At 39.4% G+C, this 11,279-nt stretch overlaps 1 protein-coding gene across 3 annotated transcripts in view; it reads left to right on the forward strand.

Moving 5' to 3' along the window:
- Positions 1-2,938: 2,938 nt before the first annotated feature.
- Positions 2,939-11,279, forward strand: part of LOC102678536 (hillarin) — a 21,840-nt gene continuing 13,499 nt past the window's right edge. Inside the window, exons 1-2 of one of the 3 annotated variants that reach the window (XM_006616011.2) lie at positions 2,939-3,687; positions 7,708-8,159. In XM_006616011.2, coding sequence (XP_006616074.1) covers positions 7,816-8,159 — 344 coding nt within the window. In that variant the 5' untranslated portion in view covers positions 2,939-3,687; positions 7,708-7,815. The remainder of the gene's footprint in view (positions 3,688-7,707; positions 8,160-11,279) is intronic. The other 2 variants (XM_006616012.2, XM_006616013.2) reach the window with 2 other exon arrangements.

The raw sequence follows: 11,279 nt of genomic DNA on the forward strand, positions 1-11,279 counted from the left end.
ATCGCTACCAGCCGAAATCTATTTCCGTAACACGGCTGCTGGACCGTTGCCACCGATCCACCGAAGTCTCCCCGTTCGCGTAAATATATCGCGACGCCGCGCGCGTTTAGAAACGTTTAGAGAGCTGGCACTCGCCTCGAGCAAACGGGCAAACGGTACGCCCTGTCCCCGCGTTCTTTGCAGAGACATTGTACGGGAAGAGGAGGATCTTGATCCTCTTCCTCCCGTGGCCGCGACATTCCGTGACGACGAGAACTCGACGACGAAATTGGGGCAGAAATTCTTTCTTCTTTTTTTTTTTCATTTTATTTTATTTTTCTTCTTCGAAGGTAGGAACGAGGGAAACGGTGGAGAAGGGGTAAAGGGATAGTTGTTCGATTCTCTTGTTTTTCGTGGATGATTTTTTCTTTTTATTTTTTGCTCTAGCAAAAAGGAGAATCGTTTAGAGAGACGTATCGTAGAGGAATGTTGATTCTTCTCGTGACCGCGATATTTCGTGGGCAGAAATTTTCTTTTTTTTTGAGTGGAACGAGGGAAATGTTTTTTGTCCTTATTTGGTATTGAGGTTAATTTATAACTTTTTCGTTTTTGCATAATATTCTTCGTTTTAAACGATAAACGTCATATTTTATGAGTAGAAAGTTTTATGAGTGATACTTCGTACATGTGGTGTTAGAATAAATAGTATAATTTCATAAAACGGATATATATGAGTAATGAAAAGTCGTTAAAGTTTGTTGATTCAATTGTAGATTGTATTTTATTTTATTTAATTGATGTAATAAGAATCAGATGAATATCGATGGTCGAAAAATATATAAAATGAATTTTATATTATTTAAATTTTATTATTTTATATTATTTATTGAAACGCCATTTCGTTAATCGCATTTTCGTTTCTCTCGTATTAAGAGTGATTATGCTTGTAAATTGATTCTGTTACTTTGTTGCAACTTATAAACCATTCGCAATATTCATAATGAATCAATGAAAGAAAATTCCCTTCGTTCATTTGCAGCAATAAATGCACCAGTAAATTCTGTCCATTGTTTGTCCGACAACAATAATGCAATCTTACTTGCAAAACAATTATATAATTACAAGAAGCGGAACGCGTTTGAATTCAATATTGATATCGCGCGTTATCCACATAAATACAAAGTTCTCGAAACGATGTTTGAATTTTATATGCAACTCGATGTTTCCTTGCAAAAAGATGAAAAATTTAAATAATCCACAAACTATTTTTCGCTCGCTAAAAGAAATATTTTTTAAAAGAAAAGGACAAAAGAAGCACTCTTTACATAAAGATAATCGAGGGAATTTAAAAATTTCTACGATTCAACTATGACGACTCTTTTTCTCGCAAACGAGAAATAAGCGCAAAGAATGACACACTCGAGTTAAAACACACTCGTAAAAACTAAATACAGTAAAGTATAATCACATGTTAACCGACTGAAATTTGCATCTATATTATATCCACGATTGCATCATCGTTTACTTCCCACATGCGTAGAAACTGTTCGAAACTCGCGTGGGCTTTGAAACGTTCCGCTTCACGCGAAAGCTTTTCATCCTCTCTATCTCCATTTCCATCGCCCTCTTCCATTCCTTTTTTCCCCTTCTTCTTCTTTTTTCTTTCTCCTTCCCTCGTTTTAATCCGCAAGAACCCGTAAGAAACGGGTCTACCGAGCGATTTACCGAATCGAGACCGCTCGCAATCTCGCCACGTCACTTTGGCACCCGAGCCACGCCAACAAAGAGAGATCTCGCCTTTAACAATTCGTTTAAACAATTTATCGAATCCGCCATTCACTGCTCGCATACATTCCGCTTCTCATTCAGACGAAAAACGTATCCACGTCTATGAACGTCCTCCCACTTGATCTCCCAAAAGATCTCATTCGAGATATCGAGATGGCCAGGTGAAAACGACGGCCATAAACGATCGTCGGAATTGGTTAATGGAAGTTTAATGATTCACCTTTATGACTGTAAGAGATTCATTAACTTTGGAACTTTTTATACGGAGTAACCTTCGTTTCTCATGAGAAACAAGGAAGGGAAAGTAATTAAAGATTTGGCAAATTTAAGGTGGAACGAAAAAGTTAAGATTGAACGATCGTCGTTCGTGTTTCTCCTCTTATCGAACGAATTATTATTCGTTTTTTTTTTCTTTTTGAGGAGCGATTAAAGATTCGAAATGGTAGATTTGAATGAAGAAGAATCGAGACGAACGCATTTCTTAAGAATCGTTTTATCTTTATACACTCGTATTATTCGAACAAAGCTCAATTCGTTTGTCGAGTATATCCTATAGTATCGCGAGTAGCATTGTTTGATCGGTGACACACCTGTCGACAGCGCGCAATCCACCCATTGTCGTCGAGAGATTAACAGTCGTTACTCGGCTCAAGTTTAACATTCCAACAGGCCGTGTTCCCAATGCGTCAGTGAAAGTTGGCCATAAAGAAGTAGGCAAAAAATAACGTTCCTCGGGCACAGAAGAATCTCGATTTCGCGTCACCGGTAATTAAACATTAAAGTCGCAATAAATCGTATGGCGCGCGACACGTCGCGGACACGGATTCTTAGTAACGTTTATAAAAGTGATCACGAAGAATGTATCCTAAAACGGTGGCCACCAATCTCTGTAAAGAGACTGGTTCTCCGCTTTCTTTTTTTCCCATCGCGTATCGATCAGTCTCTCGAATGAAAGTAGTGAATTGGGACCGCGTTCCAAGTGAGTCCAAGTGAGAAATCCTGTTCAAAAATCAATCCACTAAAAAGAATGACTCGAAAAGGAAAAGAAAAATAAACAAATAAATAGAAAAAAGAAAAATAAAAAGCGTAACAAATCAAGAAAAATATATGTACATATAAAAGATTTCTATGGACTCAACGTCTCGACAATCATATGCGTGCATCGTCACAGGTGACAAAGACAGAACCTCGCCAGGTGAGCGCACGTGAAAGAGTGTGATACCCACTCCGGCACAGCGACGGTTCTCCAACCATAGCGCCACCTGAGAGCCACTACGGTCCCTCAAAATGGCCGTCCCTCTCACCTCAGATCTTCCTGGAACGTCGAAGGAAGCAGGTGGCGATATTCAGGTTCGACCTCTCGCGTGGCCGCCTCGGTTGGTGGCGAGACCTCATTCCAGGTGGCGGACACACGAAAACCGTGCCAGAAAACGTTCGTACGCGACCAACTCGATACGTTAGAACGGGCGGCGCAATTGTGCATCGCAAACGATTCCATCGACGAGACCAGCCGTCGTTCACGACCAGCGTCGATCCTCGCCTTTCATCGCCTCGGTTTCACTCGGTTAGATATCCGTGAAGCAAGGATACGTCGCGGCTACCTGCCAGGTGGATCTGGTTCCTGGAATTTCTTCCTCTTTGTCCGTTCGTTCGTTCGGCGGAAGACACGGTGCGCGCGCGGACACGAGGTGATCATCGGCACCTGGTGATTTCAATGCTTGGTACGGGCGCGACGAGCGGAGGACGACGGATGCCCGTGGCGTGATATCGTGCGCGATTATTTTCCAAGTGTCTTTGATCCCTGATAATAGGCGTAGCGTAGAAAAGTAAATCGGTGGAGAGAGATGTTCCTCGAGCTGCGTCGGGACGAGTGTCGAGGTTTCTCGTGGACCAAGCTGGTGGACATGGAAGCATGAGAACGTGAGTATGGGCTATCTATAATATAATATTCTTGTCGATGGAAGGGGAGAAGGAGGGAGGACTGGCCTTGCTCGCTCGAAACCTTTTTTCTTTCTTTTTATTATTCGTTGCTCCAATTGTCTTGCCGCTAGACCCGATCCAATCACTCCGAGTTCGAACTTGGAGCGATGCAATATTCATCTTTCTCGCGTTGATTGTACATTTATTGGTAATCGTCGCTTCGATTATCTCTCATTCGTGTAATCACACGCGCGATACACGTGCTTGACAAATCTGATGCGCCGATTCTCTCCGGTGAAATCGTTCGAGCGAGATCGAGGTGGGACGAAGATGGAGATAGAGCGTGGTGTAACGTGTACCGGGCCCCCCTTCGATGTGCCCGCTCCATGGAATGTCCGCTATTCACCCGCTACTTTCGCGCGTTAAGTAACTAGATGGACGAACTGTCGCAAACACGGGAACACGCCCGTGTTTCCAACGTCGATGCCGTTAATTGCACGCGCGAAAAAGAGCGCGCTACGAATACGAGTTGGTACACATCGTGTCAGGGTACGATTCGTCTTGATAAAGTTTCTCGATTTCTTTTCTAACGTTAAACGAAGTTATGCGGCGCATAAGAGTGTGTTCATGCTCGCGTATACGCGAGATCGCGCGTGTGTCGTTGCACATGGGCACGTATGCGTGCGTGTCGAGCGTAAATACCTAGGAGAAGGTGGGCCAGAATGGGGACAAGCGGGTATTCAAGCGGGTATTATCGAGTGATAAACGACGCGTGGAATGTAATAAATAATTTTCTCGATGTCACGAATTTTCAGTGGATGCTGGCCTCGCTAGAAGCTGAAAAATTGTTTTCGTCGCTTGGTTTAATTTAAGATCGTTCAATCGGATAATGGAGGAGATTCTAAAGAGAGAGAGAGAGAGAGATGCGTGGATTTTGATTTTCGAAGGGATATCGATTTTTATTTAGATTAAAGTTATTTATCGATCTGGCTGTATCGTTATATACGTTATTATTATTACTATTGACTTTGATTTTTGATGAAAATACGAGAGAATTTGTCGACAACCGGAAGAAAAGTTGATGTATTTAATATTTGGTATTTATTTCCTCGATTTAATTATAAATAACGTATAAATCGATAAATCGCGTACTCAATTACGAGCTGCGCTATTAGCTCTCTAATAGATATCTAATTTAAATTTAAAATTGACATTCACTTCGTCAACAAGGTAATAAACATTGCTTTTAATCATCAATTTTTATTAGTTCCTTACAGTTTGTACCAAACTTTTACCAGAAATTATTCGAATACTCGCGTCGATATCGTTGATAATATTATATTTTAAAAATGATATGAATATTCGCACATATATAATGATAATGAATGAAAAGCGATCGCGATCGGAAGTGTTATTATTTCCTCTTACGATGTTACGCATAATACGCGTAGCGCGATTGAAATGGACGATCGGAAATCGGTCTAATATGTTCTCTGCGCGACAGACTCTTTGCCAATTAGCGATGGTGAAAAAAATAAGGATATTTTTATATTCAAACGACACGAAGAAGAAGAGGGGAACGTAGAAAAATGAAATACTGGATGCAGGTGCGGTTTACGAGCGTCCGTAAACGTTTACGACTACCGGTACGCCGTGGGTCACGAATCGATCGAGCCCGTTTCTCCGTTAAATCGGTGAATATCGTGCGAGCAAACGATCTTCTCGGTTAAATTTCGAAAGTTCACGTTAAAAAAAAATACAAAAAAGAATTTATTCGAATCCTTTCTAATTCTTATTAACCTTCATTCGACGAATACGCGATCTCATCGCGATTATTCGATCGTGAACAAATTCGTTCTACGAATAATCGATCTCTTTCCTTTTTATTTTGTTCACAATCGAGAACAAAAGACAAATCGTAACTTTTATCAAAGATTCCTTCGATCCACTTACTCACGTATTCAAGGTAGATCATACACCGAATGAAAACAGATCGACAGATAACATTGACAACGTTTCAATTATTTTTTTACCTGCTCGATCGATAATACTCCATTGTTCAGGAAACGATTCCTCTATATATTTTCGAACTTCTCCACGGCCGAGCGGCACAAAGAATCGTATGGTTTGCACGCTAGGATAAACCGTTGATAAACCCTCGCCGCATCGACCGGTTTGAATGATCGGTTTCGCGAAAATAAAAATTCTCCAAACGGCCGACCGTGTCCGCAACACGAGAAAACTTTCGAAACGTGTCCATCTTCTCTCCGCCGCGGATTCTCGCCCCGTTTCTCGATCCGCGCCGCTTGAAAAAATGAATCAGTGCGTGTCGTGACGAGCGGAAAGTCTGTATTCGTTGATGCGTGAGACGTATACTATCCTGCGTTTATTACGGTATTGTTGTGCATGGTCGCTAACGGTATGACGTAACCGCCATTGTGGTCGCTCGCTATGGAGGGAATTCGTAGGTACGTTACGAGGATTCTTATAAAGAAAAGGGAAACCTCGGCCGATTACAGCGAATAACCGGTGAAACCGAGGTAATAATTTTAGAAAAGATCGGACGCGGTTCATTTAAAAAGTTTCCAATAGCACGCGCGAAGATTCGAAGATGTACATTCTTTTTTTTCTTTTTTCTCTCACGTTCGTGACTCGATTATATAATTCCTTCTCGAAGCTCCAACTTGTCATAAAGTGGGAAGGGGGACCATCGTTGGAAACACTGTATCCATATCAATACGAATGCGAACGACTATACAGAGGTGCAGTCGTTCAACTTTTTTATTAAAAAAATTTGAGAAATGGAAAATTATGGAATAATCGAAATAAAGATTTATTTCATTCAAGTATTATAATATATATATGTAATAGCGATATCAAATATTATAATCTTGGTTTTTTCACGAATGTTGAATTATCCTGGAAATTTTTGTACATTTTTGAATTTTGTAATAAATCCATTATATTATTTCTAATGACGCGTATTCAAAAATTGGTGTCATACCCATCATTAATACAGTGTCTCCATTGTATCCTGGCTTTTTCACCGGTATAGTAGCATATTGAGTACGCTGTAAACGGATGGAATGAAAAAATATCGATTTCCATTCCTCGATGGATAACCGGTTATCGAACGAGGCATTAACGAGGACGTATATATTTTCGTTCGCACGTGTGAAAATCCCTATATTGGCAATCCAGTATCCAGCGAGCCTCGTGAAATCTGTTGCAATTATCCGCTCGCTGGTCGCCCACTATGAAAAGTATTGGCAACGACTTGTTGCGAAGTAGGAAAGTGTTAGGCGATGCGGTTATTCTTAATAAACACTTTGACGTGTTTACAAGTTTATCCTTTCCGATCGAGATGGTATCTGTCGTTTTCTTTGTTTGTTTTTTACTTCTCGTACTAGCTTCTTTTTTTTTCCCCCTTTTTCGTTTTTTTTTTCTTTCCTTCTTTTGTTCAAACATCCTGGAGGGATAATTATTAAGAAACCGCCGCGGTCTGATTCGCGTGCACGCGTTTTGCATCGCCGTAATTACCGCCAATTAAGGCTCGCGTTTTAACTGGTTATATCTTCGGACTTATGAAACGCTCTTTCTTCCTTTACTTTGTCGTGGAAAGATATGAATAAATGTTGCGCTTATAATTTTCTACTTTGCTTCCATTTTTCGAAGATTTTTTTTAATTTTCTTGTCGTATTTTTTAGATAGTATTTTAATCGCGCAAAATAAATTAACACTTTGAAGAATATTTTTTTTACTTCCTTTCAGTTATTTAATAAAATCAACTACGTATAAAACTTTAAATTGTAAATCTTTTTCCGGAATTGCAGAAATCCCGGAAATTACGTACGTGCATCAATTAAAATAATTAAATTAGATACATCGCTGTTTACGCTCAAGCTGCACTTATTTTCAAGATGCATCAAATGATTTCAATCCTTATTTCACACGACTTTTCAAATCATGCACAATAATAATCGCAAGATAATCTTACTAACACTCTTCCTTTTCTTCAAGGGCGCACTCAGTGTCTTCCACATCGAGCTGAGGGAAGAGAGCGAAGAAGAAGCGAGCACAAGAGAAACGGAAGTTGAACAGGGAGGATCCTGATCGAGGAGGAGGACGATGTATCGGCCGAACTTTTACGAGAGCACGTGTCTGAGGTGTTCTCAGACCGTGTACCAGGTGGACAGGGTTGGCCCATTGAAGGATTTCACGTTCTTTCACGCGGGCTGCTTCAAGTGCGCTATATGCGGCACCAAGCTGACCCTGAAGACCTACTACAACAACCAGCACACGATCAACGATAAGGAGGTGTACTGTAGCAGCCACGTCCCGAAACCGGGGCCGGGAACGTTGGACGGGTCCAGCGTGGGCATCAGGTCCGCGTTGAACGTGCCAAGAAGTGGTTACGTCAACGAGCAGATCAGAGCCGGCGGCGCATCGCCACGGGGTGTTTATCCACCTTGGTAAGACATTTTTCGTAACGCCTTTTGTCGTCTAACCTTTTGTATTGTATCCAGAACGAATCGATCGCTCGAGGACGCCTGAAGTAGAATCGTTGTAGGAACGACGGAATCGAGTCTAGCGCGTTGCAAATCGATTTCAATTATTTTTTTAATGATTTTTTAGTAGAGTAGAATTTTGGCGATGCTGTGGAATAATTATCTCGAGTTTTTAATAATCTAGGAAAATATTAGAGCACGAAGAATTATATATCGGTTAATGAGAATAGAATCGTCGATTTATATTTTTATAATTTGTATTTTTATTGATTGCTCGAGGGAGGACTTGAAGTAGAATCGTTGTAGGAACGTTGTAGGAGTCGAGTCTAGTTGCAAATCAATTTCAATTATATTTTTTTAATGATTATTTATATAATAGATTTTTATGTGGAATGGTATGGAATAATGATCCAAGATGCTAGAATTCATGAAGAAATCTACTAGCTAGTGAGAATAAAATCTTCGATTATATTTATACTTTTTATTGGTCGTTTAAGGATCATTGTAGGAATTATCGAATCAATTTTATTGCAATCAATTTCGATATTTTTTTTAATGATTATTTATATAGTAGACTTTTAGATAATGCTGTGGAACAATGATCTAAGATGCTAGAATTCATGAAGAAATCTACTAGCTAGTGAGAATAAAATCTTTGATTATATTTATACTTTTTATTGATCGTTTAAGGATCATTGTAGGAATTATCGAATCAAGTTTTATTGCAATCAATTTCAACAATATTTTTTTAATGATTATTTATATAGTAGACTTTTAGATAATGCTGTGGAACAATGATCTAAGATGCTAGAATTCATGAAGAAATCTACTAGCTAGTGAGAATAAAATCTTCGATTATATTTATACTTTTTATTGGTCGGTTTAAGGATCATTGTAGGAATTATCGAATCAAGTTTAGTTGCAATCAATTTCAACGATATTTTTTTAATGATAGAGCATTTCACGAAGAATTATATATTGGTTAGTGAGAATAAAGTGTTGGACTATATATTTCATAGTATAGATTTACGAAGTTTATGTATATTAGGATCGACTAATGGGTTCGAATGAAATGAACGAAAGTAGACGATTTCATGTCCTCGAGATGTAGAACTTTGCGTCAGGTTCGTGGAACAAATGTGCGTTTTAGACTTGCTAAGCAGGAGGCAGTAGAGTGTGTTAATTTGGTCCACTGAGAAATTGGTCGAGGCTCGGTGAATCAATTAGCACCAAGACTCGGTGTATCGGTTAAAAGTTGTTCAGTTTCTTATTCGATTCTGTCCGTTTAAAATATCCTAATTGATCTAAAAATCAACGTATTTTCATTCCAAAAACAACGTTACGTCCCGATCTAATCAACATCTCGATCTAATCAAATAAATATTAAATTTATCAAAATCATAAATCTCTAAAGGAAAGCGCATTGATCGTATTCGAAAAAACGTAATTATCTGTTTCACGCGAAAAGATTATTGAAGAATTATCAACTAACTTGCTATCAGGAGCTAAGAAACTAAGAAACAAATTATTATAAATAAATATCTTCGATATGAAAATCCATCGAAGATTTTAATTTCACTCATTCCACTTTTTCCAGAAAAAAAATCCAAGAAATTAATAGGTGATAGTGAATCGATCCTCATTCCCCGTTATATTTATCGCGATATCAACACAATGATTCCTCGATACTGTTATATCTCCACCACTACATCTCGATGGATTTACCACGAAGAAACGAAAAGAAAAAAAAAAGAGAAAAAAAAAAAATACGGATCGGTATTCACCTCGTATCTAGGATGCATAGAATGCGGTCTTCCCATGAGCGCAGGGGCCTCGATTAAATAACAGTAACCATAATAAGGAAATTAGTTACGCGTAACACGTATAGTAAGTAGCCACGATTGAAACGAGTCCAGTTATTCGAAACGTCTCCCAGTTCTCTCGTTCTTCTTACTCCTCCGCGGTAAACCGGAAACGGAGGACTCGAAGCCTCCTGTTGCGCGGATCGATCGATCGATCGATCGATCGAGGAAAAGTATCGTGAAACGCATTTATATCGCGTAATTTTCGAGGAGACACGCGTAATTAAATCGCGTTCGACGATATCGAGTATCGTTTTATTAGCATCGTAATGATACTTTGATCGTGGAACTAACGTGAGCATTTTCTCGTTTCTTTCCTCTCTTTTTTTCTTCTCTTTTTTTTTTTTTCCTTCGACCGGTAACGATGAAACACGGCGAATTTCCATGTATGATTAACGCGTGCAAATTTCTTAATGGAAAAAAAAAATCGGAACTGGGAGATTCGTCACGATAAGGTTACGTTAAACCTCGTTAAAATTCCATCGTTGCCTTTCACGGTTCGGCTTGTTTATTTCGGCCTTTTTATATTTTTTTTCGGTAATAGAATCGTCGGTTATATCGGGGTCGTTAAATGCAAACTGCTGCACAACAGGCCGGCCAGAAAATTAACGTGCACGGCTCTCCTTTACGTTTCTCGGGTTTTAATGGGTGGCGAACGATACGCCGGAAAGTCGATCGACTCGCTTCACGTTCGGTTTCACCACTTTCCCTTCGGTGTTAAATCGAGATCGCCGTTTAAGCGGAGTATAAATGGTCGCGCGGCCTTTTGTGCTCCAACGATCGTGTTAACGGTTTGTTAACCGTGTTCTTTAACCTTGGATGCCCGGTTGATCTCCGATCTGCTTCACAACCGACCACTTGCGACTATCGATATCGTGATTTGATAAATATCGACAATTCGATAATATCGTTGAAATAATCGACAACAACGGATGGGAAACGAGATATCGATCGCTGAGGACTTCGATACGGTTTTTCGATAAGATCTATTTATTATTCGGTTACAGATTTCTAAACGATTTTGATAATAAAAGAACGTGTTGTATGTTTATCATTAAAAGTACCGATAATCGCAAGTTTTTATCCGTCGCAAGTTTCATTTTCATCCGCGATAAAATCGAATGATTTGCAAGAATGAAGAGAAGTAACCGTGTCCTATATATATATATATATATNATCGATCGAATGCAAATTCGATTTCTCTTAAAAATCCGCTTTTAAA

This window comes from Apis dorsata, unplaced genomic scaffold, assembly GCF_000469605.1.
Source record: "Apis dorsata unplaced genomic scaffold, Apis dorsata 1.3 scaffold_248, whole genome shotgun sequence".
In the NCBI taxonomy this organism is placed as follows: Eukaryota; Metazoa; Arthropoda; class Insecta; order Hymenoptera; family Apidae; genus Apis; species Apis dorsata.